This window comes from Poecilia formosa, unplaced genomic scaffold (genome assembly GCF_000485575.1).
Source record: "Poecilia formosa unplaced genomic scaffold, Poecilia_formosa-5.1.2 Scaffold348, whole genome shotgun sequence".
NCBI lineage: Eukaryota > Metazoa > Chordata > Actinopteri > Cyprinodontiformes > Poeciliidae > Poecilia > Poecilia formosa.
The window spans coordinates 552,240-571,734 of record NW_006800287.1 but is presented as its reverse complement, the minus strand read 5'-3'; the positions used below and the strand labels follow the sequence as shown (position 1 = coordinate 571,734).

Genomic DNA, 19,495 nt, shown 5'->3' with positions numbered 1-19,495 from the left:
TTCATGTTTTTGTACATTCATTTGGGTCTTTACTTCTTCTAAAAACAAAACAAGAACCAAAAATTATAATAATTTTTTTTTTAACAACAGCCAACCACTTATTAGCAATAAGTTAAAGTTTTTTGGTGTCTGGAAAATTGCTCTTCAAAAACATTTGAAAAATAACATTACAAATCAGGAGGCACTGTCCGTCACCTAGCAACCCCAGCAAATTCCTGTCCGTTACCTAGCAACCCCCATGGAATTCTGCCCGTCACCTAGCAACCCAAGCAGATCATATTCTGGTTTTTATTGCAAACAGTTACTATTGTCTATTTCACCAAAAAAAATAAAAAATCATTTTCAGTGGGGTAAGTGATAAATTGCATATTAATTAGCCAAATTATTAATAATTAGTTATGCAAGTTAAATACATTTAAATGAAATGGCTCTAAAAACGGTTCTAAACTAGTTTATACTGTTAAAACAGATTTATTGTACAAGTTTCTAATTGTGCTGCTAATCGAGTTTAGAATATCCAAATGATCTTATAGCAAAACTATGTTGATCCTGTTATGACTACAAGGATTAAAAGCTTAAGGTTTGTTCTGAATCATTTTTAAGCTAGTCGTTGGGTGGAGGCGAATATTTTCTGCCTCTACCTGTAATTCTCGACGGCGTTAATCCTACAGTTCCCACGATGCCTCTGACTCGGTTGTGTTTACCTGTAACTCAGCCATCATGGCCTGTGGTTCTTTGTAAATGACTCTCTAGTCCCGCCCCCTTCCAGGTAATCCAGATGATGATGTCATCTGAGGTCGTTGATGGGACATGAGCTGGAAAGAAAGAATTTGTTTTGTTGTTTTGCCAGTTTTACTGAGCGAAACTTTGTTTCACGAGGAAAAACATCCAGATGCTTCAGCAGGGAGTGTCTGGATCCTGTGGTAAGAAATAATTCAACACAAATTAATAGTTTTTTCTTTTACAATAACAAGAAAAATACAAGAACTGAAGAAAATCATTTGAATTGGACTGATTTGAGCAAAATAACTGGTACTGAGCTGACTGGATAATCAGAAGATTATTTACAGAACATTTTAGTTTTTAATATTTATAGGAACTGGGAAGTTAAACTGGATTGTATGGCTAATTTTAAGGCTTTTAGGGATCTTCTGGTAAAAATTGTTGAGGGCACTGTATTGATATATTTTAAACTTAAACGTCACAAGAGCATCATTTAATTATTTCTCTCTTGAAAACCAAAAATAAAATAAAATAAAATAAACTTTCAGATTTAGAAAAACAAAAGTAGCACAGATTAAAAACAGCATTTATTCAGATTCTCCCTTTACTCCAAATTTTAGTAAAATTATATGCCATCTGTAAAGTTTTTAAAAATTACCTAAAAATATTTATTATATGGCAGCAATTTATTTATGTAAATTATTTATTTTTATTAATTACTTTTGTAAATCTATTATGTACAATCACTCTTATTAGGGATGATCCTTGTGTTGAGATTACATTTTATGAAAAAAAACAAAAATCACAAGTTACAAAAAAATTGCTAATAAAAAGTAAATCAAAGTGTTTTACTATTTTTGATTAAATTAACAATTTAAAAAAAATCTTTGTCGTATTAAAGCTGCTATAAAAAATGGTCTCCGTCAAATTATTTAAAAAAATCAACATTTACAAAAAAATTGCTAATACAAATTTAATCAATACAATTTTTGATTAAATAAATAAAAAAACTTTAAAGCTGCAATAAAAAAAGTCTCTTTTTTTAAAGAAAAATTCTTTCTTTTTTTGCTAACTGTAACGTGTAATTGAAAAGTTATGTAAAAGTCTCTACAAAGTGTGACTTGAATACCTAAAACCAGGATTACATGAAGGATTCCTCCAGTAAAGGAGGCAGTTTTGTAAAACGTGTTTTATTTCTCTCTAGCGAAGCGCACTGAGGGAAATACGACCCTCCTGGAAAAGACGTAAAGTCTTTCCGTATCTCTTGCAGATCGGCCTAAAAGCAGCAAACCTTCGTCAAACTTCCCCATCAGAGCCATTAATTTGTTTCCTGCTTCCTCCAGAAACAAAGAAACAAACAAATCAAGCTGTTTTTTTCCAGCTGACTGTCATGTTGCTCGTTGCTGAGACTTTTTTACAAAAAGCATTCCTGTTCTCAGATTTACAGCTCTCATTTTACCCACTGACGGACTCATGATGCCACTAATACTTCAGCTTTTACACAAATTTCCTTACAGAACTCGCTCCCGGTTTTTACTTCCAACCATTTGCATTCAGAAAAAGCAGAACTGAATGGTGCGCTGTTGCTTTTAGCTCTTCAGAGTTAATTATGTGAGATGATATGATAAGTGGTAGTTTCATCCACTCATCTTCTTCCTGGATCAGGAAATCCGCCGTTTTTTGTTATCTCTTACTTTTAAGCTCCGGCAAAGACCTGCAGCTTCTGCACAGATGAATCTAGTTGCACCAGCATAAAATTTGAGTCTGAACTCAAAAATTATTTCTCCCTCTGCAAGGATCTAATAAAAAACAACAGCTTACCAACTGTTTCTGTCCACTTTCTAGTGCAAATAACTTTGTTCTCTTGAAATAAAGCAAAACTAACATAAGTAACTTTTCAGCAAGTTAAAGGAGCTTTTATAAAGTCAATCATTTCTGAATATTTATTTAAAAAGTACAAGTTTCAGTGTCAGATTTGTCCGCAAGACATTTTCCCATGCTATAAGTGGAAATAGTACTTTTTAAAAAATCAATAATAATGAATTATCGGCTTAAAATAAGCTCCTATATCTTGCTTAAAAGTTACTTGTACTTAAGTTTTGTTTTATTTCAAGTGCACTAAGATATTTGTATTAGAAACCAGACAAAAATTTAATTGGCATCACTGCAAAAACACAAAATCTAACCGTTGTTTTGCTTTCCAGCACAGGCAGCTGATACAAACTGACCCTTTAATTCTTTTAAGCAAGATTTTTACAGACCAAATGTAGTTTTATATAAATGTAAAATGCTTAAAGGTCTTTAAGCAACTTTTACTGGAAAGCAGACTTAATTATTTTTATTTTGTTTAAAACAGAAAATGAGACATTTTCCATTTTGGTTTCTGCTAACTGATATAATTTTTGATCCAAACACAGAAAATAATGGATGCAAAAAAGAAAGCTAATTTGTTGTTTAACATTCAAGTATTTTCCTGACCTGTGAATACTTCAGTCTGACTGGTTCCTTCTGATCCACACAAACCAGACATAAAAATGTCTGATTCCTGTAAATCAGGTTTGTATTTCCCTGATTTACAAACCAATCTGTGACTTCTGGAAACACAAGTAGATGCTGGTATATCGACACATTTGGACCCCGGAGACGAACCGGCCCCCCGACTCTGGGGTGTTTTTATGAATCGGATCAGAGCGTTTTGGACGCAGACAGATGGACCGGTCCTGCTGCAGCAGCAGGAATTGTCCCTGGAGAGGCTGCAGGATTTCAGAAAGGATCGATAAACATTAACGACGACGAGGATTAGCAGACTTCATGGAGCCGCGAGGCTCTCAGTCCGGCTTGAATTTATTCATCATCATCAGAGCTTTTCAGTTATAAACTCTCACAATATCATTATTTACTTTGCCTCCTAAAACTAATCTAAGATAGGATTATTTATTAACATATAATATGGCATTAACATCGATATGAATGTATTTTAATATTAACATGTAATTTTCTCCAGATTTAATGTCAGGAAAATTAAATTCACTTTCCTAATTTGCTGTGCTTCGCAGGGTTGTAATAGTTTTGTTGTTTGTTTTTGTTTCGTTGTGATTTTTGAGTAATTCAGTTAATTTTTGGAGTGTATTTTCTAGTTTTTATTAGTTCAATATTGTTTAGAGTTTTAGTTTTTTCCTACTTTGGTTTATTTTTAGGTGCAGAATTCACAAAGGTCAAAGTGATTATAAAAATATACAAAAATATGTTTGAACAACCAAAGAAGTGACTTAATTTACTGACGGTGTGAACAAAAGAAATCAATTTCACATTAGCTCAAAAGGCTGATAAAAACATTCAGAAATGCAAAAATAAATTATACTATATCTATAATTTCAGTATGTTTTAGTTAACTTTATAAACAGATAATTTATTCCTAGGAAGTTATCGATTTCCCCCATTAATTACCGTTTTCATATATTTAAAAATGTTTTTTATTACTCCATTAGTTTTACAGAATTGAAAAAGCATTTTTGATTCGCAGCTTGGCTTCTTTCTGCATGAAGTTTGATGTTGCAGACCAAATTTACCAAATTTATCAAATTTGGTAAATTAGTTACTCTAAGAGCTAATCTCTCTGTCCTCATTAAAATGTTACTTTAAGTTTATTTTTTGTGAGCAGAAGAAAGTTTCACTCGTAGATTTTACATAGTGAAAGAGGAAATACTGGTCTAAAACCGTTTTTAATTTTAGATAAAATGCAACATGTGGCATTGTAGATATTTGTGAGGTATTATATGTACTTCTGATTGATTTTTGTTTGTTTTTGCTACACTGTAAAAAAACAGCATAAATTCTGTTTCACTGTAAAACAAAATGTTTTAACTCTAGGGAAAATTTTTTCCCTAAAATGAACATAAGATCAACATATATAATTAATCTACAATTGTAAAATGTACAAATTAGTGTTTTCACTGATTAATTTATTTACAGCAACTTCCCATCAAATCAATAATTTGAATTGTTTTATAGTCTAGTCACAATTTTATTGTTTATCAATGTTAAATATACAAATGTTTTTGTGTATTTTGTTTCTATTATTACTCAACAGATACGATTTCAGGTTTGAGTAAAATACTCAAGATAAGCTCACAATAAAGTAAAAGTCGAGGTTTTACAAAAATTCTACCAAATTACAGCAATGAGAGTAAATGTAAGTAATTTCTTTCCATCCCTGCTGACTGGTAATTCTGGAAAAACTTACATTTTGCAGACAATCCTTAAACTTTCTGCACCTTATGTAATATTTCTGTTTACAACTTTTTAAATTTCTGGTGAAAAAGAGACGAGGCGTGGCGTGTGAACCAGCTGGAACATTTCTGTCAGTGATTGATACTGAGAGGCCAGACAATGCTGCAGCTGACAGGCGAGACAAAACTCTTCGCCTTACTGTTGTCCTTTCAAGATCTGAACTCAAAGGAAAGCAAGTTTGCACATGTGATTTGCTCCACTCCGTTCGTTTAAAGGAGCGGTATTATGTGTTTTCCAGGCAAAGTGCCTTTCTATAGCACAATATGTTGCCTTCATTTGGTATAAAAATGTGATGTATAATAAATATGACTGAAAAGAAATGTGACTTCAGTATTCAGCATCTGTCTCTTTAAAAAAACTCCTACTCTTTCTGAAACTCGCTCCGCTTTTAACCCTTTAACGACGTTTTTACCAGCGTTTCACTGAGAAGGAGCTCCTCTAATGAGCTCGGCTGATGCACAGCTCCACCAGGTGTTTGCTAATTGCTGCTGGCTAGTCTGAAGGAGCTGAGTGGGAACCTGCAGCTCAGAGGAGGCGCTGCGTCTCGGAGGCTGAGCTTTTGCAGCTTTGGAAAAAATTAAAAGCATAAAACCTCCTGGCTATTCCACCAAATATTGGTTCCTGAACTCTTCCTGAGTTAAAACATGATATGAACTAACATTATTAGTTCATATTCATACATAACTATAAACTTTATTTGAGGTCTGAAAGCGCTGCATCTTTTTCAATATTTTGACCATTTCTCATTTTCTGCAAATAAATACTAAGTTTTTGCTTGGGATTTTAGTCATAAAATAAAAGAACAATGTTAATTTCACCCAAACATAAACCTATAAGGAGTAAAATCAGAGAAACTGATCATTTTAAGTGGTCTCTTGATATTTTCCAGAGCTGTGGTTCTGAACATTAAATCCTCTGAAATAAGGCAACGTATGCTGCAGCTCATTCATTTGACATAACTCTTATTTTACTTATTTTCTTCTTCACGTAAGGACTGTAAACTCACACATTATAAAATATCCACCCTGAACCACTGAACTGTCTCTCCTGTGATGAATCAGATGCAAGTTAGATCTCTGTGTCATAATCTACCTGTGAGGGCAAAAGCGGGTTGATCATTTGTTGCTATATTCTGCTCAAGCTGAGACCTGAATAGAAAACATTACTCTTCTCAGCCGCAGCCTACATAGATGTGGACTTCTTGGAAAAGTACTAACTCAGCAGCTCTGCAGATGACTTCTTTTACGGTGTCCAAGGCTTCTGCCCAGATGAGTGTGTCCCATAATAAATTGAAGATTGCACCGGTTGGATCTCTTGTTTTATTGCATACTATTTTTATTTTCTGTTTGACCCACAAGTGTGGCAAATTGCTGCAGATGAAAAAGGCCTTGAGCTCTAAAACACACACAAAAAAAAAACACTCAGGAATATTTAGAAAGAAAGTTTAAAAGCTCAAAGGACAAGGAGTGAAACTTTATATGCCTCCGTTTGATCAAAGTTGATGCTGAGCTACAGCTGTCAGAGTGTGTGTGTGTGTGGGTGTGTGTGTTTAAGGGACTCTGAGGAAACCTTTGCATTTTATGACACCGTCAAAAAACTTCCACTTTCTGCATCTATCAGATACTAAAACACAGAGGGGAAAATGGCTGTTTGCTAAGAGTCAGAGAGGAGAGAATATAATAAAACTAAACCCTTCAGTTTAAAGGGGATCTATTATACAAAATTCATCATTTGCATGTTTTTTTTTCTTTTATTTGTGTCTCAACTGTGTAATAAAAACACCCCGCCGTTTTGTTGTTGTTGCAATAAGTTAATGTTTATTGGTGTCTGGGAAACGAGCCGTTTCAAAAACAAGATTTAAATGTAGAGCAAATGTCTAATTTAGTCACAAACAACTGAATAATAATAAAATTAAAGTTTCTGAAAGTAACTTTTTCCTTCTTTTACCAAAGAAAAGTTCAGAAGCACAAATGTGTAAATTGCACAAATTAGTTTATTGGTCAATATATGAAATCAAACCCAAATATTGAAATGTCTGGTTACCATAAATCAATCTGTCGCTTTAAGAGAATATTGAAACTCACATTTTTGTGTAGGAGGTTTTTTTCCCCCAGTTGGGTTCCATTGGAATACACTGCTGAACATGTTTTTGTTAACTTTACAAAGCTCTGTGTTTGGTGACAAAGGCACTTAGTGCGGACAATTGGGAAAAAATGCAAAGGGAACGTTGTTGTCTCCAGATTGGAATGTGTCCCCTGCCCTGGTCACAATGCCCAATTCAGTCTGGGCCAGCGCCAAAAAAAAGTGCCACTCTGAAATACCAGGTGACTCATTGTTCAAGCTGCTCATTATGTCCCTGTCACATGTCTGCTTCAAAAGCAATAAATCACATCCACTTGTAGTCCAGTTGCAGCATGACGTCACAGGATCCGTCCCCATTTTTTTGCCCATTTTTTGGGCAAAAAGTTGATGGATGCCGATGACTACCATTGGTTTTAACTGTTATCAATATCACTCGCTAAATCTTAAATGTATGCCTGATATACAAAGAAAAAGGGGACGTATGCTTTTCTACTAATAGTCTACACTACAACAAAGATAACAAGGTCGGAAAAAAGTTTTAAGTAAGAAAACAATAGCATCACATCTACATGTTATGGCTACACCTTGACAACCGTAACACGCAGAATATGGTGTTCAGTTAAAAAACACCAACTCAGATCATCAGTAGAGCAGGTGTTTACATTAGCTAATCAACCACAGCTGTGCTAGAGTAACTAATAGCAGTGGTAGCTAATCAACCACAGCTGTGTTGGATTAGCTAATAGCAGCGGTAGCTAATCAACCACAGCTGTGTTGGATTAGCTAATAGCAGCGGCAGCTAATCTACCACAGCTGTGTTGGATTAGCTAATAGCAGCGGCAGCTAATCTACCACAGCGATCACTTATTAATAATCACAAAAACAACATCAAGCCTAAACATAATACTGTAAAAAACTGAATGTCCTGTTTTTCATGAGGAAAATATTTGAGTAGTTTCTTTTGTGTTAAATCCTGACGCATAGTGGCGTTGTTGCCAGTTGCTATGACAACGGGTGTGTTTGTAGCATAGCGGACACACAAGAGTGAGTGGGGGAAATGGTTTTGAGTTTTTTTTTTTCCACGGTTTTCCCGCGCAATTTTTCCTTTTGCTGAGGAGCATAGCACTAAATTAATAATACCTCAATTAGTGCCTAGATGAAACCTAAACCTAAATGAAACTTAAGGTTTCATTTAGTTAACGGGATTCTTCTACCGCGGCAACGATAGCATGTCTTTATGCCTTCCAGTGTTGTGCGCATGCGCGAAATTTCCGGATGTAAACAAGGGGCCGAGTTGAACTAATCATATTTGTTACTTCTGAATGTGCTCCATTGTTCGAGTCTTCGCCGGAGTAACAAAACAAACCAAAACCCATCTGAGGAAATATCTCTGTGTGTGTTTTTGACCCCGTAGGTTCGGCCTACTATGACAACGTTCGGCCGTTGGCGTATCCCGACTCGGACGCTGTGCTCATCTGCTTTGACATCAGCCGTCCGGAAACCCTGGACAGCGTGGTGAAAAAGGTCAGTGTGTCACATTCTCAGAAGCGTAAATGAGTCACCTTTTGCCTTACTAAAACTTATTAGGAAAACAAAAAATTGAGGAGAATTTGAGTTTTTCTTAGTGCAAGGGTCACAATCTGTATGCAGTTTGAGGAGCTGACTGCGTCTGAAATCCTTTCTGCTTGACTCAAACGGACAAAAATTACTTTAATGAGATAAACTATCATGAAAGTAAACGGGATCTCATGTCGTTTGATTTTTAACTTAAAAAAATAAATAATCCATTAAGATTTTATTCTGTTCACCAAAAGCTCAAACAAAACCTTATCATGGTCAGTTTTTCAGAAATAATTACAGTTTTTCCAGGGGTTACGAACCACATCTGCCCACCAATAGCTGAAATCCTTGAATATTTGAGGCTCCATCTAATAACATTTATAAATAACTACACATTGATGAATTCTAACACAGAATATACCTTTATATGCGTTAATACGCACAGTGGAGATTGAGTTGGCATTATAGCAGAAGCTAACATGCAAAATCTTCCTTGCCTCCTTTTGTCTGTTTTGCAAACGCCTTGCATTGTGCCAAGGTATTCCATCTGCTGAAGCTGCATTTTCTTTCTCTTATAGCCTATATGCTCTACGGAAAAATAAAAAAACATGAGTGATTGATACTTAAGAGCCCAAACAACGCTGTAGCTGACACTAGATAAAACACTTACTCATAATGTAGTCTGTTGTGCTTTTTGTTCTCAAAGCAAAGCAAGTTTGCACATCTGATTTGCAACACTTCAGTCGTTTTAAGATCTTTGGAGGTTCTGTTTGTGGTTCTGAACATTTCTTATGAATTAGCCACCAGTGATATTAATCTCTGCAACAGTATCCAGAATCCTCTGTAGTAAAATAATGTTTGCTGTTGATCGTTTATTTGACCGGCAAAGCAAGCTGCATAATATTCTGTTATCAAGTAAGGGCAATACCAAAGTTTCAACACTGTGCTCGTAAAGTCTCGTGTACTCCTATATGTACGAAGCCCATCTGGCGATATGGGGAAAGAAAATATTAATGTGATTACAACGTAATAACTCGTGGGCACAGCTTGTTTAATACATAGGAACCACTTAATAATTCATGGGAACGACGTAAATATAATAATTCGTGGGAAAAACTTGTTAATTCGTGGAAACGACTTGTTTATTTTGTAGGAATGACTTAATTACAACAAGCAGTGGATACGAATTAAACAAGTTGTGGGAAAGGCTTCTTTCTTTCATGGGATTGACTTAATTTGAACAAGTTTTCTATTAAGTCAGTAATTAAGTCATCGATCACGACTTGTTTAATTCGTTAACTACTTATAGGAACAACTTAAGTCATGACTACAAGTAAGTCGTGGCAACAAATTAAACAAGACCTGGAAATGATTTTTTTTTTCTCCCATAATGTCACCGGACAGGTTCGTAAATATGTGCCAACAATGATGTTTTAAATCTGGTGAATTTGCTGTGCAATCCTGCGTTTGGTTGCATCTTTCTTGCTAGCTAGCAGCATGCTAGCAGCATGCTAACGCCTGTGCAATAAAAAAAACCTCAAAGTTGGTATCAGGCAAACTTAAAATGGAAAAATATTAATAATTTTCTGTATTTTGATTGATTGATTAATTGGACAAATTTTGTAAAACAAAAATGCTCTCTGTAGGAAAACCTTTATATTGATAATTCATTAGCAATAATTTGACAGCACTGCTGCTTTGTGGTTGCATTATGAATTTAAAAATTTACAGTACGAGTTGTTTAGCTTTACACAAATATGTGTATTTTTAGATAAAAATTAAAGACATAAAAATTATTCAGATGTCCGGATGGTAAATTCAAAGCGTTGGTGTTTTCTTACCGCCAACTGTTTTTAGAAGTTTACAATTGAACGAGTTAGCATGCGGTGATTGACGTGTTTTCAGTCCGGAGACATTCCTGCCATCATTCATCAGTGAAATTGTCAAAGCAAAACAAAACGGTTATTTTTCATGGTAGGCACATTCCCACATCTACAGGGGGGTCCACTTCAGCGCTTTCCGTGACCTTTCTAAGTGACCTTGGTAAATGGTGGTGAATAAACTTATTTGAAATGCATGCACAGAATGCCAAAGTGACATGTTGAGTGGTCACTTTTATTTAAAAGTAATTTATCCTTTTGTGACCTCCTAACTTTGTAATTTTAGGTGTGCCGTGACATCTCGTGTTTTTTTTGTCTTGCTTTCCATTTGAAAGCTTTCATCCTCAAATATCTTTGTGTCCCACCATTTCTGACAGCCTTTCAAATAATCAATGTTTGCACTCTCCAGTTTTCCTTTTAGGTCTCCCATTCTTTCTTTCTGCACTGCTCAGCTACAAAAATACCCTTTGACTGCTTATCACTTGATTTTGTTGTCCTTTTTTTCCTCCATTCTCGGTCTATTCATCAGTCTCCATCTCTCATGTCCGTAAATATCTCCGCCAGCCTCAAACCTTTTACACTCCTCAACCAACTTTTGTTTTTCACTGCTTTGTTTTTAACCTTCTGCTCCAAGATTTAATTGTTACGCTTTATTGTTGATCAATACCTAAATGATCAATAATTAAATTTTTTTTTTACTAGTATTACAAAAGTATTGTAATTTCTGCAATTTTAAAAATGTATTTATCTGCTGTCTGCAAAGCACATTGCCCTTTGGGGACAATAAAGTTTATTTAATCTAATTTAATCTGTTCGAAAAGAAACAAAAAATTACAGATGTGGTTCGGATTTAAATTATTCACCTACTAGAAATAATAATAAAAGAAGTTAATTTTATTATTTTACAAATACTTTATGATTTTTTTGCTAGTGTGAGTATTGTTGTACTGTTTGCTTTTTGTGTTGTATTGTGTTCTTCTATATGACATTTCCAGGGTAGGTTGTTGTTAAAAATGAGAATTTGTTCTCAACCGGTTTACCTGGTAAAATAAAGGTTAGTCTAAAAATAGACAAAACATTTTCTAACCAGTGCCTAGGTCTCTAACTTTTACATTTTGTCTTCGCTTCTACTCAATGAAATGTGCTTAGAGTTGCAAAACTTACTTGCAAAAATGTTGGCATTTCAAATTTTACATTTTTTTAAATAAAGAACTATAGTTGTTTTACTTACATTTGTGATTTTAGAACAAAGATAAAACTAAACTTTTACAATTAAAATGTTTGAAGCTTAGCTTTTTTACTTTTCTGATGGCACAATCTTCTTTCTAATCCCAACAACTAGTTATTGTGACTGCAGCTGTTTTTTAACCGATGACTGAACCCATGAAATTCAATCTTCTGTATCCTCCTTTTAGCTCCACCTTTGCATAACTGGTTTTTGCACGTTTATTTTGCACCATCCTGGGTCACGCTTGTATTTTTAGACAGAACTGCCAGTTGAGGAAAAAGCGAAAAGCAAAACAAAGCTTCATTTTGTCCCTTTCATGAACCAGACTCTCTGCTCCAGCAGCCCTCATTCTGATGCTCTTTTATGCACCAGTTCTTAACAGTAGCGCAGACAATAAGCTGCTCTTCCCATGGGCCCTTTGTGACTCATGTGAACGACTGCGTTTCACCAGTTGCGCACACAGTCACGGCGAGAAAGGCTGTTGAAAAGGCAACAGCAGCGACGCTGGAGAACATATCGGCATCAGCGGCCAGGCAAACTGGAGAAAACAAGACGTCTTTGTGAGGCAACAAATGGAGCAACAGTGATCAGCCTCTGTTTCGTTGTGGGAAGATACTGAAAGGAGTCTCAGGGAGAAAGATGGAGGAAAAGCATTTAGTGGCATGAGTCATGTCTGTGGTCTGTAATGAGCGCTGTCCGCCTTTGTCTTCAAATCCGGAGACGGAGAGCAACATTTTGAAGCAAAACAGCTTCAGTAGATTTACAGTAACCGTCCATTAGGGCTGGACAACGAAGCAATAATATATTATCGAGACTGACGCGCGATCAATATCAATAGATAACACATCTGATAGAATATTCACTGAACCACACAGCATTCTGGGGGATGTAGGCAGAGGAAAGACTTTAGCCGCTCAACCTCTCATGATCAGCTATGGAAAGTTGGTGGAATCAACCAACTCGCTTACTCTTTGCTTACCTAGCAACTCGCTCACTCTGGTTACCTAGCAACGACCTGTGGAGTAACTTGCAGGTATAGTGGTTTCGCCACTATACCTCATAACTACTTAGAAATGAACAACGGCATGAAGCAGGGAGGTTCACACCACCAGTTTGGCAGTGTTTGAGATACTACTTCAGAAACCAAAAAAAACTAATTAACAATTAGTGATATAGACTGATGTAAAACGCTTATATTGTGATACGTTTTTCAGCCAAATCATCCAGCAATAATTCCCCTAATAAAGATGTTTAAAAGGCCTTAAAATAATTGTGCCTTTTGTTACAGCAGTATAATCTCTCACTGTCCAACCAACAAGAATGCAGCAAGTGGTTTCTGAAGAGTATGTCAACAACAACACACTTGTCTTTTCCATCGGCCATTGTACGATGCCATCAGGCAGAGCTCAGCTTGGGTTGCTAGGTAACGGGGCTAGGGTTGCCAAGTTGGATTTGTTACATTCCGAAGGTTTTTGAAACGGCTCATTTTCAAGACACCAAAAACCGGCTTGTTTTTAAAAGCAGTAGAAACCCAAATGGAACAAAATGTGATTTTTTTTTTTTGTGGCATTTCTTATAAATACAACTGAAACATTTTTTAATAAACTGTTTTTAAGTTAAGTTGATCAATGTGATTAAATTTTTTTATCAAGGTATCAATATGATGCTACACAGATGCCCATTTGACTCTTAGCTGCTCTTCAAAATGGGAAAGACAAGTAAGGAAATCGCTACATGTAAATAACTACTGTAAACTTGCCTTTTTAAAAAAAAATAAAATAAAACCTGCATCAAAACTTGCATATTGCCACCACACATTGAGCAGGACATTCTCGTATAAAGCTGTAAGACATGAAAAGATCTCATATTTTCTATAACAACCTTATATTGTAATCTATAATCTGCAGAAGTCATTTCAAACCAAGTTGTTGATGCATCTGTTTTACAAAAGTCAAGCTCACCTCCTCTGCAACAAGTTTACTAAAAGCAGCTGATCACCTGGAAGCTAGCTGTCCTGCTACCTCTTGTGATGTCATCATTAACAGATATTCTCCAAATAGAAGTTGAATGTTTTTTTTTGTCTGTTTGTGAAATCTTGTGGTGGAAATCCATAATGTTGTATTTTGTTAGTGTTGTACCATTTGCTGTTGAAATTTCATACACCTGTAGGTGGTTTCTTTAAAGAGGCAAAATGTATCTTTCTTAGGCACTCAACCAAACAAAGTGGAAGAAGAATGAACTTTGAGAGACGAGTGCAGTGATTAATGTTCATCTATCTGACACGCAGTGGCAAGGCGAGAGGCAGGAGTTCTGCCCGAATGCCAAAGTGGTCCTGGTCGGCTGCAAGCTGGACATGAGGACGGACGTCAGCGTCATGAGAGAGCTCTCCAAACACAGACTGATTCCTGTTACCCACGAACAGGTGAGAGCTACACCTTAACTCGCTTGTTTGAAGCTAAAGCTTTCTTAGCTTTCTGGATGACACAATATTTAATCCAGTCATCTGTTGGTGTTACTTGGAAACTCGGTAGGAAAGTCATAATAGGAGTGATTACTTTCCTCCCTTGTGCACGCAAACAAAACTTCTGAAAATGAATTTGGAGAATGATATTTGCTCCACATCATAACGTTCACAAATACAGAAACACGGCGAGTGTAAGAAAGGACCTGGAACCCGAACAAAGACGGAGACAAACAGCGGTTGTGTGATAAAGCAATTGTTTTGTTTGTGTGTTTCGGAGCAATGAGCAGCGGCATGCATGAATTTTAATTGCCTATTTCCATGTAAATGTGAAATCACACTTCTTGGCAACCTTTTGTCAACAAATTATAATTTTTTTTTGCTAAGCAAAAAGTAAAGGATCTTTGTTGGCTGTCAGTTTGGTGCGTCTCTGTGGGATCGATGAGCTTGCAGAAATCAATATCCATAGTATTCATGAATTCGGCTCCTACACAGATGGAGTGAGGTTTGGATGCATGCAGAGTTGCAACTATTTACATTTATTCAGCTACATTTATTTAAAAAAAATACTTTTAGGAGTATTTTTATATACTCCTAAAAGTATAGAGTTACTCTTACTTGAGTACAATTAAATGAGACAAAAATCCAGGACTGATTACCAGAATCAAAGCATGCTAAACTGTTTTTAGGCCATGAAGAATTGACTTATTTGTCCAATCAGCAAAAAAAAAAGAAAACAAACAAAAAAAAGACACTTCATATAGAGACTGAAATGTGAGAAAAATTACAGATTAAAGACACTGAAATAAACAAATCTGAATTATTTCTCATAATTCTGAGATTAAAGTCGGAATTCTGAGAAAAAGAGAATTCTGAAAAATTGTCAGAATTCTGAGAAAAAGTCAGAATTCTGATATATAAGTCGGAATTCTAAGAAAAATAAATTCTGAAAAAAACAAATTCAGAATTCTAAGATTTTTATTTTTCTTCTTTTTGTCAGTGGTCCTAATCCTCTTCTATGAAAAAATACATTTAAACTGATTCTTACTTTTTTTGAAAAGCTGATGCTGTAAATTAATAAAATGTTTTAACACAATGAACCATTTAATGTTTTTTAAGGCATCAAAGTAAAATAAATGCTAACAAAAGGCACATTTTTGTGAACATAATAAAGCAAAGAATTAATGTTTATGAAATTTAAAGATGTGTAGTTACTTTTTTTTACTTCATATCATCTTACTTTGTCCAAATTTACACAACTTTGTTAAAGTATTTAACTTTTTAACATTACCATTAGAAACTTCAGTTTGTTTTTTTGAGGATTTTAAGAGACACACCAAAGCAAAACTGAAATGAGCGGTGTATGAGGAAAGATGCACCCCCCCTTTCCTCATACACCCCTAAATAAAATCTAACTCCCTTCTAAACTCATTGGAAAACCATGCATCACTTTCCTTCCACTTCATAATTACGTTTGGCTCTGGGTTTGCCCCTTCACGTAAAAACCCAATAAAACACACTAAAGTCTGTGTAGCGTGACGAATGGTGGAAAAGTTTAAGTATTATTAATAATAAAAACTTCTGTAATTGACCGTAGGATGGTGTTGGACACCAGCAGGAATAAACAGAACCTTTATGTTGGTGTTTTACGGCTGTAAAGACAGTCCTTAAATATTTTATTGCTGTTGGGAGTTTTTTCCCTTTGCCCCAACAAGCTATCAGGGTTTTATTACCGTAAGTGATTTGTTTTTCTCCCTGTATGACCAAACACAACGGTCTTACATCCACCACAGCACCGAGTGGATGATCTGGTGTGAAATAAATCGACACAATAATCCATTGTAGGCCCGTTGGTTCACTTTGGGAGCTGCAGGGTTCCTCGTTGTATGAAAAAGTTTGGAAAATATGGATGTTTCATCCTCCCTTGCCTTCTTTGTTTCTTTGTCTTTCCTTCTTCCCTCCTTTTTTATTTGTGTACTTTCTGGTTTCCTCTTCGCTTTGTTGTATCCTTTTTTTTCTCCTTCCTTGACATTTCTTCCATATTTTGCTCCATCCTGTCCTTCCTTCCTTTTATCATTCCTTCTTTGAGTCTGGTTTCCTTCCTTCCTGTTCTCCTTCCTGATTTTTGTCTTAGTTGAATCTTTGCTTTGTCCTTCATGTCCAGACTTTAGTCCCTTCATTTTTTCCTTTCCTCCCTTGTCTCCTCCTTCCTTCCTTGTATCCTCCTTACCCGTTTTGGGTTCTTCTTTTCCTTTCTTTTCTTTTCTTTATGTAGTTTCCTCCTTTTCTCCTTCATAACTTGTGGCCTTCCATACTTCCTTCGTACCTTGTGTCCTTTCTGTCCTACCTTCCAACCTCATGTCCTTAGATCCTTCCCTGTGTCCTACCTTGTGTCCTTCTTTCTGTCTTTCATTCCAACCTTCTCTTTCTTCCTATCCTTATGTCCTTCCTTCATTCTATCCTTCCTTGTTTTTCTTTCCATCCTTCTTTGTGTCTTTTCTGTCCTTCCTTCCAATCTTGTCTTCCCATTCTTCCTTGTGTCCTTCCAACCTTTTGTAATTCATTCTATCCTTCTTTCCAATCTTGTCTTTTTATCCTTCGTGTCCTTTTTTCCATTCTTCTTTGTGTCCTTCGGTCCTTCCTTCCTCCCAGTTTTTCCTATTTTCATATTTAAAGCCTCACTACTTTAGAAACATCTGCTTTATGTTTTTAGTGAACTTTGGTATTTTGTATCTTGAAAATTTCCAGAATGACACAGAACTCTGGAACGTCACGTCTAGAAAAGTTTAGTTTTAAAATGAAGGCGGGGGTTTGATGAAATTCCCAGCGCTGTCTTTGTTAGCAGATGAAGTTATAATTTACTCGTTTTTGTAACAGACTCGTGTTCTGTGTTCAGGGGACCAATCTGGCGCGGCAGATCGGCGCTGTGGCCTACACCGAGTGCACCTCGAAGTTCTCCGAGAACAGCGTCCGCGACGTCTTCCACGTCACCACGCTGGCCTCCGTGTTCAACATTCAACGGCCGCAGGTCAAACGCGCGACAACGCGTCGCACCCACAAGCGGATCTCGCAGCAGCCGCCTCGGACTGAGATTCACGAACATCCGCCCGCCATCAGGAAGGACCGGGCGAAAAGCTGCGTGCTCATGTAGCGTCTGCTGACGAGCTCCACTGCACATAAACTTTTATAATTTATCTGTGAATTCCCGTCACATTTTTTGCACTGTAATAAGAACAATATGGCAAAAAAGAAAATGAATGGAGCTCTGAGTGATTTTTGTTTTTTCTTTTTTTGTGGTCAATTTTCTGCAAAGCTCTGCTTGTCATTTTTCTTTTTGGCTGTGCTATTCATCCTGGGGAGGCCAGTAATGTGGCTGAAGCTATTTTTTTTTAAAGCTTTTACAAGAAAGAATAATAAACAAAGGACAGGAACTGTTTGGTTTAAAAACAAATCGCAGCAAAGTGAGCGGGGAAGAACTGAAGAATAAATAGTTTTGTATTTTAAATCCTGTTTTTGTCTTCATGTTCCAGGAAATGAAGCACAAAAGAGCTCTGAGGAATCTGTAAAACCTGAAGAATGACGTTTTCTTTTAAACTGAAATAAAACAAACCTAAAAACAACCTCATGGGCGAATAAAACACTAATTTTCTTAAACCACAAGTGCTTTAATATGGAAAGAAAATTGTTCATTATATAACCTGAGATGTTGTGTACTTACTTTTGTTCTGGGTGGAGAAGTCTAGAAAGGATTCATGAGGATGCATATTATGTTGTTCATTCAGCTTTGAAATAAAAAAATGGATCTGCTTAGTGTTCAAAAATATTTTCTCTTATTTATTCAATAATGTTCAGATAAATTTCAGGTAATGCAATTATCTTAATTAAATGTACAGAAGATGCTTTCCACATTTATTACGTCAATCAAAATTATTGCAATTATTTTCACCTGAGTTGAAGCAAAATATACAAAAAAATACAAAACAAATAAGCTATAAAATGTCACATTTTAACATACTGAGAACCTTAATGGCGTATTCAATGAGTTTATTAGAGTCTGTCAGGTGTTAGCACATCTTGAAAATAGTGATGGGCATTTATTGTATTGTCTATTGTGATACATTTCTTAACACTAGGATTTTTGATTTAAAGTCTCCATAAAACTGTCCGTATTACTGGGATTATTTTTACTACTTTCTCCACCGTTTATTCAATGAGAACATCAATAAATTTGAAAACATTTTAAATGCAGTGACTATGTGCAATTTAGTGACACAAACTGTTTTTCAGGAGCAGTATTTGTGTTTAGCTATATACTGCTAAACACAAATAGCAGTATATTTGTGTTTAGCACAAATATACTAAACACAAATATACTGTAATTAAGTTTGTAAACAAGAGTTTATAAATAGTTTTCAATCGACACATTTATTGTTATCAGAAAATATTGCAACGAACCTTTAAGAATATATTGGCCCCCCTTACTGACAAGCAACAAAATGATGGTCAAATATATAATAACTTGCTGTTTAATTAGAAATATATGAACCTGTGACATGACTGTGTAAAAATAATGTGGTCAAGAGAAACAGGATTTTTTAAAAGCACCTTTCTCAAAAAGTTTGGTGCCATAAAGCAGTAAATTTAACCATATAGCGCTTTCATACACCTTCAATACAGCAATCCAAATGTAATGCTCTGATTTTATAAGTGAATGCAGCCAATCTGGTCTGTATTCATGAGCTTTGCGGTCTGACCTTTAAATGTGACTTTTGTTCCAGTTTGTTTCCCACCACAATGGATGAGACCCCACAGCAACTCGCTGCCTCTGTGAGCAGCAGCAAAGTGACATTTCACAGCATCGCTGCCATGGTCCCATGCAGGGAGCGTGAGGTCACTCCGCATGCCGGAGGAAAAACCAAGACAAAACCTCCTCCAGGTGGGAAAAGATGTCCACAAACATGGAGGAGCGTGTGTGAATAGCATATATTCTTACCAAGTAATGCTATTTACAACATAAATGTTAGGATCTTTTGGTTATCTGCGCGGATACGATTAATAGATTTAAATTGGATTTACTTAATGTCCGTTTTAAACGTTCTTTTAGTGTTGTAGTTTGTCCGCCATCCAGAAGAGGGCGCTGCTCGTCATCCACCCGAAGCGTAGCCGTTTATACAGAAACAAAAATGGCGGAGAGAACGGAGAGACGATATGATGGTCCTAACAGATTCCGAAGTGGGATGCACAATGAACTCGACCGGTTCTGTTTTGCAA

The 19,495-nt window shown here is 35.9% G+C and overlaps 1 protein-coding gene across 1 annotated transcript in view; it reads left to right on the top strand.

Moving 5' to 3' along the window:
- Window positions 1–18,045, top strand: part of LOC103153390 (rho-related GTP-binding protein RhoN) — a 34,134-nt gene extending 16,089 nt beyond the window's left edge. Inside the window, exons 3-5 of the mRNA XM_007574301.2 lie at window positions 8,510–8,619; window positions 14,051–14,185; window positions 17,121–18,045. Of these exons, the coding sequence (XP_007574363.1) occupies window positions 8,510–8,619; window positions 14,051–14,185; window positions 17,121–17,375 (500 nt within the window). The 3' untranslated portion in view covers window positions 17,376–18,045. The remainder of the gene's footprint in view (window positions 1–8,509; window positions 8,620–14,050; window positions 14,186–17,120) is intronic.
- Window positions 18,046–19,495: the final 1,450 nt, after the last annotated feature.